Source organism: Neoarius graeffei, chromosome 28 (genome assembly GCF_027579695.1).
Source record: "Neoarius graeffei isolate fNeoGra1 chromosome 28, fNeoGra1.pri, whole genome shotgun sequence".
NCBI classification, from domain to species: domain Eukaryota; kingdom Metazoa; phylum Chordata; class Actinopteri; order Siluriformes; family Ariidae; genus Neoarius; species Neoarius graeffei.
Genome location: NC_083596.1, coordinates 15895492 through 15911910, shown reverse-complemented (window position 1 = coordinate 15911910; position 16419 = coordinate 15895492). Strand labels below are relative to the sequence as shown.

The following is a 16419-nucleotide window of genomic DNA, read 5'->3' as shown; positions in this document are numbered from 1 at the left end:
AGTTATGTATCGCTACAGACGAGGCTTTGATGAGACAACCACAGCAAAACGCGTGCAACTAATCCTGTCCGAATAGTGCTTCAGATGTCGTCGTTTCCTCTAGTTAAATATATATTTGAAATATCCTAACACTTCAATCTTTGTGTATAAAATTGACGTTTTGTAATCATTTTTCTTGTCACATATTTACAAGTTTACCACACACATTGTCAAAATACACTTAAGTTCAATTTATATAGCGCCTTTCTCAAAACTCAAGGTCGCTTTCCAAATATAGGGAATAAATAAATTAAAAAAAAGTCCACCAAATAGAGTCCAGGATGTCATTCCAATGGTGTAGCAGCCACAGTCCCACCAAAAGGCTCACGAAAACAAGTCCCACGCTGCCAGTACAGCTGCTGCCGGCAACATCACTAGGAACACCCCGCCATGGATCCACAAAGCGAGCACAGAAGCCCCGCCACGCAGCGCGCTGGTACATCCCGAACTGTCTGCACACCCGCTGTGATGCCACCGAGCAACATCACTCGGAACACCACGCCAAGCACTAAAGCACAGAGCGCTGGACAACCACGATGTTAAAATGAGCAACGAGCTCACTGCAGTCCATAGCTAGTAGCACAGGCATCACCCACGGCGAACCAAGGCCTGGAGGGAACCGATGCCCAAAACTGGGTCTGGAGCTACACCATGACCGACGGACAAAAACACTCAAACATCAAACTACACAAACACAAAAAAAGAGAAAAATAAAGTAAAGCTCCAGTGAGAAGCATGGAAATTACTTATGGAAAAATTCAGTAATTCGTAGCAGCAGGATCGACCTCTGCTTGGAAAAAAATTCCAATTCTTTAGTAAATGTTCCCCTCAGCAGTTTAACACACAGGTTGTAAGAAGAAACTCTGAATTACATTTAGGGCAGCCTTTAGTGCTCGGATGAAATATATAATTATACTTTTTTTTTTTTTTTTGAAAATACGGTGGTGCTACCTCTTAATGTCTTGAAGAAAAAAAAAACCGACACATGACTATTGACCTGTTCTATTGACCTGTTCTATTATGTCCACAGGTAGCGCTCCGTTGACAGTAGCTAGGAAAAGACATGGCGCGCCTGGTAGCTGTTTGCAGAGACGGAGAAGAGGACTACCGTTTCCTCGCCAGACAAATTCCCTTATACATTGATGATTCCCTCACGGTATTCACATGCAATGTGTAATATAAATGTGCAATACCTCTCCTGCTGGCTTTTTTTTCCCCCCCCATATCTTATTCTTTTTTTTTTATATTTGTATGTGTAAATACTTATTTATCTAGAAGTTTTTCTCTGTTTTCTATTCTCTGTTTATCCTGTAATGATGCTGTTGGAATTTAAATTTCCTTGAGGGGAACCCGCCCAAAGGGATCAATAAAGTTCTATCTAATCTGTTCTTAAGCACTTGTATGCCTGGGTCAGATGCACAGACGGAGCTGCTAGCTAGCAATAAAAGTCTGTGTCGTGCTGATGTGTATATAAAGGGCTAATCTGTATTAGCAACAGGCAGACTTGTTCTTACAAACGTTTTTGTCAGTGTTTTAAGTTACCGTTGCGCACACTTTCCTGCACCACAATTCAATGTGGATTTTTAGTTCGGCCCGTAACCCCGATTTATATCTGACCCGGTCATGCTGCTTGCATGTGGAACATATCCTGATTAGACTTCATCTACATACACTTGTATTCAAATCCTCCTCCAGCCAGTCAAACTGAAATGTTTGCTGTATCATGACTATCATGTAAAACAGGTCTTTGTACTTGACTACGTACTGTGTTCCTTGTTTCCGAATCTTTTATGCAAAAGGTGGTTGCTGAATCAAAAGGTCCTAGTTTTTATTTCATCTCTGGTAGTCATGGACAACAGGTTTTTGAGGTAATATAAATAAATAACGAGTCTTTGGCTTGGAGAATTTTTTTTTTTTTTTCATTTCATCTTGGATTTAAAGCCTGTTAAATGCATATAAAGTGAAATTTGAAGTTGTGTGGAGTATCTTGATCTGGAAATAATCCTAAAACTTACAGAACCTCTTTACGCATGTTCTTTATCTTTCTTCTAGCATTTTGTTAGCATACAGGGTGTCAAAAGCGAGATCGTATGGGGCAGTTTAGCATGGTAACCATGGAAAAGTACCATCTAAACCTGACAAGTGAAATGCATGATGTGTGTTTCTCTCGATCATTTATCTACTTCTTTCCTATCCAGATGGTGATGGAGTTTCCTCACACTGTATTGCACTTTGACAGTCATCAGACCAACAGTTCACAAATTAAGCAGTTTATTGAGGTAAGGCTGTTGTGTAAGAATGTTGCAAAGGCTGGCAGTGCCATGTCATAGTGATAGTGTTGATGTAGCACAATAGGTTATGCTTTGAGCATTTTATACACTTGCCAGCCTGCAGGGACTGTATTATATATGTATTTTTTTAATTTCCCCTTCTGGAAAAGCTTTTTTTCCCGTTTCAAACAATGTATGTGGAAGCTGAAGACCATAACGGATGCTTCCTTCTTGCAGCGTCACAGCATGCTGAAGCAGCAGGACCTGAACATGGCCCTGATGGTGATGTCAAGTGAGGTGTTCAGCGCACTTTCCCAGCTGGTGCCATGCGTGGGCTGCAGGCGCAGCGTCGAGCGACTCTTCGCTCAGCTCACAGACTCGGGCTACTTCGCCCTGGAGCCGCTGACCGTGGGCTCAGCTGGTGTGCTGTCCATCGCCCGGGCTTGTCTGGCAGACCCCCGGAAACTCTACACACTCTTCTACGTCCACGGGTAAGATAATCATCACAAGTGTACACACAGAGTGCTTTTTGATAACTGATGAGAAAATATTCAGTGTAATGCTGTTGGGGAATTTTCTATAACCTATCCATCCCAAAATATTTTTTTTTAATTTCTCTTATACTACAGCAACTCTCCAGCAGTTACAATTTAATTTATTAATGAAGGATGCATGTTTTTATTTTTTTTTAAATGGGTTTATAGTAGGGCTGTCAAACGATTAAAAAAATTAATTGCGATTAATCTCAATTTCATATAGTTCATCGCGATTAATTGTATTTTTTTTTTTTTTAAATCTATGTAAATGAATAAGGCTTTTAAAGTGAAATGTTACAATTAAAATGGTGAACACATTTTATGCTAAAAGTACTTGTTAAAAACTGCTGGGACAAGAGAAAATGGTAAGGGAGTTTATTCACTCACATTCTAGGCAGTACTGAACATACAAAACACAAAATTGGATTTTGTGATTGATTAGGGAGCTGTAGTCTCAAATATAAAACATGTAGTCACATACTACTGTGTCTCAGTTCAGACGTGTGACAAAAGAAAATAAAAATGAAATAAAACTTCAATTGTGCTGGAGTTGTATTCAGTCACAGCCTATAGGACTTCACAGTACTGTCCAAACAAAAATAAATTGCAGCTGGACTTCAATAAAGACATTTAGTGTCATATCACGGTGCTACATATCACGGTGGATACTGAAATCTCACTTTGCAAAAGTATAAGTGCATACCAAAACCAACTCAATCACAATAGACATAAACATAGCTGAAGACATATAAACATATAGACATATAAACATAGCATTGAGCTGGTGGCCCCGTTGCTGGGATACGTCAGAGTGTCCGCCATATTGGATGTGGCAAATCTTCCCCGTAAACCAATGCAAGTAAATGGACTGAACATCATAAAGCCCCGTTCTACAATAATATTTAACTCGATGCCTTTTATTCACCCATTAACACATGCACGTATGTATTTGGGAAACAAACAGGCATCACAACTTTTAATGTGATGGTTATAAACATACATGTCAACCTTTTGGTCAATCAAACCTGTATAACCAACCTCCAAAATCCGTATTTCCCTTATAAAATCCGTATAAGATGCAAATTAAAATAATTTACCTAAAATTTTAATGATAATTAAGAATGATGTATCCCAGTTACTTTTTATTCAATATTAATAACAATAAACCTTCAGAATGAATACAAAGCTCCAATGTTTGACAAAAACACACAGTGTTATCAGCATAGTTACGAAGGAAATACTTCGTTGTTTGGAGACAGGTTTCACTGAGCGGCTATTATGCGCGAGACTTCATATTGGCCACAAAGTCAGGAAAATCTGTTTGTAAAATTACGTTATAATGACCAAATACAATGAAAAGTATTTTTCCAGTCTCACCTGTGAAAGGTAATCCCATGTGATCTCGTTTGGACGGTAAACCTGTTGGTACAGTTAAACGCAGCACATGAATGAGGCATCTTTATTCTCGGCTACTGTCTAGACGCTATACCAGAGACGGCTGAAGAATCTCCACTTTGCCACATCCAATATGGCGGCGAGGATGACGTATGATTCTACGCAGAAGGCGGCGCCTATGTTTATATGTCTATGCTCAGTCACACTCTACTTTTGAAATGAAACTTCCCGTTTAACAGGCCTTTCTCCATCACTCACACTTGCTCTTATTGAAGCAGCGCGCAACAAGCCTCAACAGGAACTACAGGTGACTCGCAGGGCCAAATTAGAATTTGCGTTAACGGCACTATTTTTTTTTTTTTTTTAATCGCGATAAATTGAGATCGCGTTAACGCGTTATCGCGTTAACTTCGACAGCCCTAGTTTATAGTTATTTATTATTGTTGAACATCTACAAGACAAGCTAGTTCCTCCTGACACTTAACTTGTAGGAGCTATAAGCAGTTGTTACTTCAACAACCTCCCTACCGTCCCTGAATTAATAAGACAAAAAAAAAAGCAGCGTGACTTGTTACCAAGACTGCCACTAGCTATCTGTCCTGAAGAAACCTTACTGATGGTTACAAATTGATCCATTTATTATCAGCCTTAAAATAATGAACATCTGCCATACAGATCCCTGTGAATTGCATGTTAATATAAACCTTGCGATTTTGATTTAGGTCCATAATGACTCACCCAATTCATGGTTTGATTTTTGCTACAGTATTTTGGTGAAAATGTTAAATGAAGAAATTAATTACCAGAAGAATGCAACATTTCCTATTCTTTATCAACTTGGTCCTTTTATGAAATAATTTTATTTTTATATATATATATATATATATATATATATATATATATATATATATATATATATAAATAAATAAATAAAAAAAATGTTTACCCACATTTGTAAAGATTGGAGTAAAATATAATGGCCTGTTAACTAAAATATTCCTTTAATGGAAAAATTAATAGGCCTTTTCTTAAACTTTGAATGTTTATAACTAAAAAAAATAAGTTCAGTTTATATAGCGCCTTTCTCAAAACCCAAGGTCGCTTTACAATCATAGGCAGAAAAAACAGTCCACCAAATAGAGGCCAGGATGTCATTCCAGTGGTGTAGCAGCCACAGTCCCACCAAAAGGCGCACGAAAACAAGTCCCGCACAGCCGCCGTGACGCCGCCAGCAACGTCGCTCGAACACCATGCCATGGATCCGCAAAGCGAGCACAGAAGCACCGCCACGCAGAGCGCTGGTGTGTCCCAAACCGCCTGCACAGCTGCCGTGACGCCACCGAGCAACATCGCTCGGAACATCACACCAAACACTAAAGCACAGAGCCCTGGACAACCACGATGTTAAAATGAGCAACGAGCTCACTGCAGTCCACAGCTGGGAGTGCAGGCATCACCCACAGCAAACCAAGGCCTGGAGGGAACCGACGCCCAAAACTGGGTCTGGAGCTGCGCCACAACTGGCGGACTAAAACACTCAAACATCAAACACAGAAGAAAAAATTAGAATTAAAAAAAAGGAGAGAATTTTTTAAAAAAAATTGAGGTTTATTGCCTCAATTTTTCTTCTTTAGCTTTCAGCTGTCTTATTTAAAAAAAAAACTCCTTAAAAATCTTTGACTTAAATCTATTTGTGCGGTTAATCACACAACAGATTTTTTTTTACCTCTTTCCTGCCTTTTTTTTCCTCCTTTTTCCCTCCTTTCGCTCTCTGTGGCATTTGTACTATTACTTCTGCATAGGGTGAATTCTCATGCGTTCCTGCTATTGAATGTTATTGCGCTTTCTGCGGTCTAAACGACACAATTACAGCAAGGGGGGAGAGATTACGCAGCCTGATAATCATAATTTTTAAAAAAAAAAGTTGATCCAATTTGTCATAAATATATTGTGATTTATCATCGTACAGTATATCGTTACATGCCTAATTTGATTACAGTTGGCGCTATTGTCAAAACTGCTGTTATAGAAAATGAATCACCTTCTGACTAGTCATGTTTGACAATTCAACAGAGCAGTGATTTGTCATCGTGTGTGTGTGTGTGTGTAATGAACACGGAAGGTGTGGATTGTTTAGTTTTGTACAACATTTGTGGTTATTTGTATCAACCTTTTTTTTTTTTCTTTCTTTTTTTGTTTCTTGCAGATCAAAGTTGAACGATGTAATTGATTCCATTCCCAAAAGCAAAAAGAACAAGCGCTGTCAGTTACATTCTTTAGACACACACAAGCCCAAACCCTTGGGGTAAGTTTGTTCTCATCAAGACTTCTAATCCTACAGCATTCCTTTGAAATTGTAGAACAGGGTGCTTGCTGTCTGAACGTTTTCATTGAGTGCTATGGTACACATTGACACTTCTCTAGGCCCTGTCCCCTGACATGCTCATGATGCTATTGAGGAGACTACAGAGTGTTAGTGTGAGAAAAACACAATGTTGCAGCAGTGAGGAAAGAGGACAGGTGTTATATTGTTTTTCCCTTTTTGGCTCTTTTGGAATACCTGCAGATAGGCAGCACAGCTCCTACGCCGTATATCCGACAACAAGAATGCTGTGCATGGAGAAGCACCATGTTGCTTTTACTTTCAGGTTTATGACAAATTAACTTGGATAAATAAATTCTCGATCCTGATGTAAGGTCCTGAGTCACGTCACCTATCAAGTTTAAGAAATGTTTGGTTTCGGGGCTGTAAAACAGATCCTTTAAGTCTGCTCAGTTTGAGCAGGACCTGTTTGGTCGTCGTAGAAACGGTTTGTGTGTGTGGTGACTGTGGAGACTGTGTTGCAGAGGGAGCTGGATGGATGTATGGGAGCTGATGTCTCAGGAGTGCCGGGATGAGGTGGTTCTGATCGACAGCGCTTGTTTACTGGAGACGCTGGAGACCTACTTGCGTAAACACAGGTAAACCTGCCGGATCCAAGCGCACTATGCTTGGAATGTCTCTGAAGTTTGTTGTGGCGATTGCCTGCTCTCAAGTTCTTTGTGACATTCATGCGTGTTTATGAACAGATTTTTTTTTTTTTCAATTCACACACATTGGATACACATCCGTTTTCGCGCGTGATCTTTCGTGTTCTAACTACAGCTGTGCAATACTGTATATCATTTGTTAATCATTATTGAAGTTTTTTTTTTAATGTGTAACATACAGATCAACACGATCGCTTTGGTTGTTTTAAAGTGCCCTTGAATTCAAAGTGAAGAGCTTGGAGTTTATCGGTATTGTGGACACAAATAAAACCAGTGTGTGTTTGTAGATATTTTATAATTTATATTTTCTGGGTAAAGGTGAACTTTGTGTCAGAGTATGTGGCTCATCCTGTACTTTTTTTTTTTCTGATTTTGTGTCCAATTAAACACGCTCGAGCACCTGATTCCCTGTGGGTATTGCCCCATCTAAAATCCTGACCTTTGCTCAAAAATCTCATTCCAGAAACCTCACAGGCTGCACATACTGACATGGTGTGTGTGCGCGTACGTGCGCGCGCGCTACAGCAGGCTGTTGGTGTGTGAACGCCACAGCAAGCAAGCTTTAGAATTGATTAAGGCATTTTAGTGAGTCATTTCTCAAAATTATTTTTCCTCAGTCGTCAAAGCCTATATCCACATTAATACGTTTGTTTTAAAATGCATCAATTTTGCCGTGCTTGCGCTTGGTATCCACACTTCCTGAAAATCGAGACTTTTGGAAACACTGCCCACTCCATTTTAGTTTAAAAACTCCAGGGTGGCGTTTTAGTGTAGGCAGGTGAAAACGGCGGTGTTTGGAAACTATGACGCAGACACCCAAGTTCGCCTCCTGATTGAGTCTTGTCAGTCAAAATGTATCCTTCCATGATTTGTCGCACTTCTATCACGTGACCCAGAAGAAAACAAACTTCCAGTACCATGCTAATGTGTCGTCGTATTTGCTTTGCAACGACTCCCAATCTGAGTTCTGCTGCCGTGACCACCTTATACTCAGGTTACTTTCAGTAACTGCTCCATCTTGTCATCAGTCCAAGCAAAGAAACCTTTGGTCTGTGGGGTTTTTTTTTTTTTGCCCATTTGCTGCTGTTCGGTCATGGTATTTTCTGCAAAGCAACCAACTGCAGAGCAGACAGTCTGCTTCCTGTTTATACTGGCACACGAATGGTCATGTGAAAGTGTTTTCAGGCCTGGATTATCTTATATATATTATTTAAATTGAAAGGTATTAATATAGGCATAGCCTCATTTCACTGCCTCGTGTGAAACAGTAGCCCCCCCCCCAGTGGGGGAACCCAGTATTCTGACACTTGGATGAGGTTAAAGTGCATATCATGGGTAAATTCAGGAGCAAGATCAGTGTAATTCTCCTATTTTATATTAAACTTTGGTCAAATATCTGTAACATTCTGCATTCTCTGCAATTTTTTTTACCTTGCGCAGTACCAGAAAAATTCAGTTGAAATCAAGCCATTTGAAGCTAATTGGTCAGCCTCTGAAAAAACTTGCCGTTTGGATTTCCCAGCAAACGTTGATTTTTCGTGACATTGCGTGCGGGACGCCTCCCTCTGAATCCTACGTCGGCGCTGGTTTGTTTGAGAAAACGACCTGGTGGTTTTCTGCAAATTTCTTCAACGTTATCATGTAATTATTAAAATGGTTAACAGATGTATCGTAGGAGGGTGTAGCAACACCAATCTTGATGGGATTAGTACTCATCGTTTCCCAAAAGACTGGACAATGAGAGAGAAATGGGAGCGCTTGGTCTACACAGGCTGTGCACTGAAACCGTGCAAGCTCGCGCAGCCTGCTGGTGCTTCCGCAGGTAACGTCACGAATCTGGCTCCAGACTCCCTTGGGATTTTTCCAGACGTGTTTTATTTTTTTTTCTGCTGTAGACAGATGGCCTTGTGTAAAATTACCCTTCTGGATGAGTGTGTAAAGGGACATACTTTCATATAGTTAAAAAAAAAAAAAACGAAATTGGTCCAGAATATGCACTTTAAGGTGAGAGCTCTGTTGCACGCTAGTAACAAAGGATCCCTGGACCAGTGCTCTAGGATAACCAACACAGCAAAGTCGCAATGGGCAACTTGGTAGAAAGAAAACCTACCCTGCTGGAAATGAGCTCTCTTGAAACTCTCGGTTACATGATTTAGCCTGTTTTTCTAAGTCCCTGCTGAATATGTTTAGATCCATTAGGAGGTGTAGCACTTGGCTGTTGTGGAAATCATTCAAACTGTTGACTTAATGTTTCAACATCAAGAGTGAAATCGTAGCTTTTGTGCCACCTGATGGCCGTCTTAAATCACTGAGCACAGAACAGTACAATTTACAGTATAGTGTTGCCAGACTAGATGCAATGCATAACTAAAATTTTTTTTTTTTTTTTTTAAATGTCTCCGCCACCTTAAAGTGCAGGAGGCATTATGTCTTCGGGTTGTCCGTCCGTCCCGAAACCTTGTGAATGCAATATCTCCAAGGCAAATGAAAGGAATTTCACCAAACTTTCACCATTTGGGGACAAACATTAACTGATTAGATTTTGAGGTTAAAAGGTCACAGGTCAAGATTACTTTGAGGTCAAACATCCATCCCCAAACTTTGTGAACACCATATCTCAAAGACTAATGCAAGGAATTTCACCAAACTTTCACCATTTGTGCACTTTGGGACAAGGATGAAATGATTCAGATTTTGAGATCAAAAGGTCTAAGGTCAAGGTCACTGTGAGGTCAAATGTCTGTCCGGAAACCTTGTGAACACTATCTCCAAGGCAAATGAAAGGAATTTCACCAAACTTTCACCATTTGGGGACAAACATGAACTGATTAGATTTTGAGGTTAAAAGGTCACAGGTCAAGATTACTGTGAGGTCAAATGTCCATCCCCAAATCACAACTTAATAAGGCGTCTAGTCTACCAGGCGGAGGCATCCCCATTGACGCCGTTGGCGTTGAGTTCTATCTAATTTTTTAATTATTTTTATTGGTTTTTAAACTTAAACCTAAAAAGGCACACTTTACATAAATGCCATATATGTATTTATTAGATCTTAACTGGCTCTGGAACCTAGCTGCACTCGTGCCTTTTAATTCTTGCCTCATTTTCTCCGTGATGGTCAGGTTCTGCACAGACTGCAAAAACAAGGTGCTGAGGGCCTACAACATCCTTGTGGGTGAGTTGGACTGCAGTAAGGAGAAGGGCTACTCCGCTGCACTCTATGAGGGCCTCCGCTGCTGCCCACACGAGCGCCACATCCACGTCTGCTGCGAGACCGATTTCATCGCTCACCTGCTGGGCCGCGCCGAGCCCGAGTTCGCTGGGGGATACGAGTGAGTCGTTTAAGTGTAACTTGCTTTGTTTTGGATGTTTCATGTTTATTGGTTTGCATTATCACAGCACAGATTAATAAATGAGCTCCTGATGTAAAGTTTTCAACTGTGATGCAGTTTTAATTGTAGACATGTTTTCGCACTAAGATGAAAGGAGCAAAAATATTGCACGTATAGCCGTAGCGTTGCAATGAGTGGCATGTGAACGGAAAGGGCGTCTAATCCCTCTAGTCAGAAAATGGGTACAAAATATAGTCATGTCAATTGTGGCTAAAGGTTTTTAGTTATACACCTCTTTGTGGCAATGTCAGTTACTGTACAGAAAAACAGAGCAGCTATATCCACCCTGTGTATGAAATAAAGGCAAAAAGGTGTCCTTAGTTATGTAGTGTGACGGAATTAGTGCTTGACATTAACTTTTAAACCCACTTGCCCTGGGGGGGCAAGTGGGGGTTAATTTCCACTTGCCCCCTATTTTGCAAGTAGGTTTTGTTTTTTTGTTTTTTTAATAAAACCATAGAATAGTTGTGAATCGCAATATAAAATGATCACACATTGGGTTGAAGATGGCTATTGGTTACTTTTTACTTGTAACGGACAATAACAATTTCATGAAGGAGCGAGCAGGAAAAAAAACCAAAAGATTCTTAAGCCAACTTTCATACTCCCTTCCGACTTTGTTTTTGTAAAATACGTTTTAAATACAATTGTGAATTTCTCTGGAGTTTTCAGGCTGAGCTCCTGTCTTTGTATCTTTAACCACTCATTTCCTCGTTGTTCTTGAAGCATTTGGTTCTATTTGTTAACATTTTTCTTGATACCGGGGAGACGGTAATGCTTTTTATCTATTTCTCTGTTTGAACAAGCGAAAAACGGCACAAAAATTAACCGTATTGAAGATGGATTAAACCTTGCTTGCATGAAAGATGATGTTTGTCTGACCCCAGCTATAATTATCATGTGATGCGTGGCGTCATGCACAAGGGGTCTATAAACAGTACGCGTACCATACTACACCAGCGGGGGGATATAAAATAACTTGCAAAGCAGTAAATGAAACCAAGACTAAGAAAACAGCCAAGACATAATGGTGGATACGTAGTAAGGGATGCTTTTAGGAACTGAAATAAAAGATCAAAAAGCCTCATTTTTGTGGTGCTAGTTCGTAATATGTGCTCATTCCAACTTGCCCGGTCGGGCATGTCAAGGACATATCCACACTCGCCCGAATGCACGTTTCACTTGCCACGAGCAATCCTTAATGTCGAGCCCTGGGAAGGAGTTTTTAGGATATTAGAAGTCCTTTTATGCTGCCACCAAATTTATTATAATACCCCTGCTCTAAAGGGGGGGGGATACTGGTCTTCCTCTGTCCATCTGAAACACCCTTTTTCTTAGCAACCACAAATCATAGCCTCTTGGTACCAAACTTCAGCTTGGGGTTCGATACCGTTTTCAGGTCTGTCGCACATCAACTTCCTGTTTGCTGATAATGTATTTACGAAACGCAGAGAGTGGATTTTGACGCTATTTCAAGAAGCAAAATGCGATTTCAAAAGGAGTTTAGCAGGATGCTGTTTGAAATCCCTGCTCTTTATTTGTTTCAGGGTTAATTATTTGTTGAAGTCAACATTCATAAGTGTCCTATTCCTTCGATTGCTTGCATTCTGATATAAGCGACAGCAGGGGATACGCAAGTGAGCAGTAGCTCACAGTTGATCTTGGTTTTTCTGATTTGTTTCATTTAGAGCCCTGCACTCCCACGGGGGACTTGCGGGACCCGCCGCAAAGCAGTGCGGCGCGCGAAAAAAATTTTGAAAGCTCATTGCGGGCGCGGGCAGGACCGGAAGTGCACATATGCGCGCGGGAGTGCACATATGCGGCGCGGGCGGGAGCGGTGATAAGCTGCAGTCCTGCTAACTAAAAACGTGTTTGAAATAAAATTTATAAATTATTAATTTATGTCTATCATATATAATTTGTGCTGGATATTTTATTTGGCATTAATAAAAACATTTTAAGATGCCTAAATTTGCAGAGAGAGTCAGATTGCCAGATTGAGTGAGGAATGGCATCTTAAATTTGCCATTGATCACCCTAACGGGAAATCCTTTGATCACTCTAATGACTCGGAGTTCACACCCAGCTAGCAAGAGAACCATGAGTGAAGTGATCTACTGCTTGAGTTAGTCTACAACTCTAATCAGAGAGACAGGTTACACAGTGACGGTAGGCTTGACTCAATGCTATCCCAGAAATCCTTCCTGTAATATGCAAATTTGGCCACCTCTGATTGGACAGCCAAATTTGCATATTACAGGAAGGATTTCTGGGATAGCATTGAGTCAAGCCTACCGTCACTGTGTAACCTGTCTCTCTGATTAGAGTTGTAGACTAACTCAAGCAGTAAATCAGTTCACTTCTCTTATTAGCTCTGCTTTGCAATAAAAAAAAAACCCACCATTGGTAGAAAGCAAGCCCATTCACTTTTTTTTATGCTGATCAGAGAATTACAATGGTTTCTCATGTGATAAAAATGTGCGATTCGCGATTAAATATTTTAATCGCTTGACAGCACATTATTATTATTATTATTATTATTATTATTAGAGACACTACATGCTGAATTCAGAAACAAGGTAAATAACGAACGTGAGCTGTAGATATTTATGCTCAAATCCACTCAAAGTAGGGGGCGGGGCACCATCATGCTGTGTCAAGACAAGAACTTTCCTGAGAAATAACGCGAACGTCTGCATCATGCGGGATTTGCGGGCGGGAGCGGGACAAAATCATAATTTTTTTGTGGGCGCGGGTGGGAGTGGGACTGAAAATCATAATTCTTTGCGGGCGGGAGCGGGACTGAAAAGTCCGACCCGCACAGACCTCTAGTTTCATTGACATTTAGCAAATGAAGTTCTTCATATTCGGTAACTTTTGTTATATTGAATGAATGTCAGATTTTTTTTTTTCTTTCCCCCTCTTTATCATCCTGTTCCAAAGCTCTCAGTGGGGCTCTGTGTGTTAAGGCTGGTTATTGTAGTCTATCTGGCTTGAAGACTGTTCAAGGGGGGGACAAGCTTCTCTGTTCTAATGATTTATGTGCAGGCGCAGAGAGAGGCATGCTAAGACCATCGACATAGCACAGGAGGAAGTCTTGACGTGTCTCGGGATCCACCTTTATGAGCGACTACACCGGATCTGGCAAAAGCTACGGGCTGAGGAGCAGACGTGGCAGATACTCTTCTACCTCTGTATCGACGCACTACGCAAAAGCTTTGAGGTATGAAGATCTCTATTAGTTTTGAAACTGTTACGTCCTGCTTTAGTGGCACTGACTTGGCAGTGTGTGAGAGATGCTGCAGTTCATTTTTTCGTACACTGTGCTGCCTAAATATAACCCTGGACAAGACGTGCGGTGCCACATTAGGTGTTCTAAAGTTATGGACTATTGCCATTGCTCAACAATTCCATTGATGAACTCGTACAGAGCCATGCCAGTGTTGGTGTTGTGCTGAAAATGGTTCGCTACCCAGATTATATCTAGTTAGATAGGTGCTTTCTGGAAGTTACACACCTGTATAGAATAAAATGTACAATGAGTGCAGCAACTACAAGGTAGGTGTATCTAAGAAGCTGAAAACTCAGCGTTTTCTCCTTTGTAGATGGCCGTAGAAAAGGTGCAGGGAATCAGCCGGCTGGAACAACTGTGCGAGGAGCTGTCAGAGGAGGAGCGAGCAAAAGAGCTTAAGCAGGAAAAGAAGAGGCAGAAACGCAAGAACCGACGCAAAAACAAGTGCAGCTTTGACATGTCTGAGCAAGAGGCCAAGGGGTACAAAGAAAAGAGCTTGGGAGAGGTACCGGTAAGGGGCAGACTTTCTCCTTTAGAACGCCTTTCATTTTCACTTTAACTGTTAGTGCCGGTGTGCACTGAGATGATGGATTCAGGTTAAATTTGGCACCGTGTTGTGAATTCTCAAAGCTATTACACAACCTTACAAAAATCTTTCCTTTCCTTCCCTTCTCCAGGGTTTAGAGGATTCCGTGAACACTGGCTGTAAGTCCTGTGGCAACATGGAGGAGCCTGCAGGAGGTGTGGAGTCTATCGTTCCTATCGAGAGCTCCTCCTGCAGCTGTCCTTCCACCATTTTGGGCTCGCCAAAAAGCAAAAACGGTATAACGTGGTGTATTGTTCTTAGGGCTGTAAAAGCAGTTGTGTTTTGTGTGGATACGCCCTTAATTAAACGTAATGGGCCATTTGCAGGAATTGGTCACGTGTCCATTTTCCCCATAGCAACAAGCCCGTGGTGGGCAAGCTAACCTGACATTCCTTGACAACCATAAGAGTTTGACTGGCGATGCGAAGCAATCCATTTCTATAATAGCTGTTTTTACCTTTTCTACTTTTTTTTTTTTTTTTTGGCCCGAATTTTCATGTGTACTTGGAAAAAGTTTGTGGTTTTAACTTCTGTCGTAAGTTAAAGCGAATCATTGGCCGTAAAAGAGTTTTTTGGACTCAAGTTGGCCGCCGCCGAAAGAAATTCACGTGCGAAATGACTGATTTCTCAGGTATGTTTATAACTTTCTCCTTTTCTACCTTTTGTCATTCGCTTAATGTGTGAAGATTCTTGAAAATAAATACAGATATGTATATAAATACAGATATATCCGCCATTTTGCACGTGAATTTCTTTCAGCAGCGACCAACTTGAGTCCAAAAAACTCTCTTTTACGGCCAATGATTCGCTTTAACTTGCAACAGACGTTAAAACCACGAACTTTTCCCAAGTACACGTATAAATTCGGGTCAAAAAAGACAGTAGAAAAGGTAAAAACAGCTATGATAGAAATGATTGCTTCGTATCGCCAGCCAAACTCTTATGGCTGTCAAGGAATGTCAAGTTAGCTTGCCCACCACGGGCTTGTTGCTATGGGGAAAATGGACACGTGGCCTATTGGTGATCTTGGTCCAGTAGCAAGGTGGAACGTTTAAATTGGAGAGCTTGGAATAAACTGTTTTATGGATGGACTAACAGAGCAGCAGTGATAAAACTTGACTGTGGGTGTGGTGTGTTTAAATTAATTGCACACAGTACCAGTCAAAAGTTTGGACACCCCTTATTCAGTGAATTTTCCTTGATTTGTATTAAGACACTTCATATCTTAAAGTAATGATGGAGATCATTTCTCTTTACGTAGCTGAGTGGTTCTTGTCATCATATGGATTACTACAGTTGTGGAATAGGGCTGTGTTACCTGTTACCTATCCTCCTCATGGCGCACAGGGCTGCCGCAAAGCTCCTCTTCCTGTCAGCCGCTACAGCCTGCACCGGTGCCCGGGTCCTTGACACATTGCAATCATTGTCACGATGTTGTCTGAGAATATGGCCAATCATCTTCTATCTGCAAAGTTTCACATCTTCACTCATGCCCCTTTTCCACCAAAGCAGTTCCAGGGCTGGTTCGGGGCCAGTGCTTAGTTTGGAACCAGGTTTTCTGTTTCCACTGACAAAGAACTGGCTCTGGGGCCAGAAAAACCGGTTCCAGGGTAGCACCAACTCTCTGCTGGGCCAGAGGAAAGAACTGCTTACGTCAGCGGGGGCGCGGAGTTGTTAAGACCAACAACAATAAGACCGCGAAAGATCGCCATTTTCAAGCGACGAGAAGCCACAGCTGTACAAACACTGTCATTTATTATTATTGTTGTTGTTGCTTCTTCTGTGGTGTTTTTGCTTCGATATTCGCGCCAAGGTTTATGCAAACGTAGCGACGTAACTGACGTATACAGCAACGTAATGACGTGGCTTCCCTTAGCAC

General features: G+C 41.1%; 1 protein-coding gene across 3 annotated transcripts in view; it reads left to right on the top strand.

The window, feature by feature from the left end:
- ggnbp2 (gametogenetin binding protein 2) overlaps positions 1–16419 on the top strand; it is a 29968-nt gene that overhangs the window by 2476 nt on the left and 11073 nt on the right. For 2 of the 3 annotated variants that reach the window (XM_060913021.1, XM_060913022.1), the window contains exons 2-10: positions 1070–1195; positions 2238–2318; positions 2547–2800; positions 6447–6545; positions 7088–7201; positions 10393–10602; positions 13711–13885; positions 14268–14465; positions 14632–14776. In XM_060913021.1, coding sequence (XP_060769004.1) covers positions 1103–1195; positions 2238–2318; positions 2547–2800; positions 6447–6545; positions 7088–7201; positions 10393–10602; positions 13711–13885; positions 14268–14465; positions 14632–14776 — 1369 coding nt within the window. In that variant the 5' untranslated portion in view covers positions 1070–1102. The remainder of the gene's footprint in view (positions 1–1069; positions 1196–2237; positions 2319–2546; positions 2801–6446; positions 6546–7087; positions 7202–10392; positions 10603–13710; positions 13886–14267; positions 14466–14631; positions 14777–16419) is intronic. The other variant, XM_060913024.1, reaches the window with a different exon arrangement.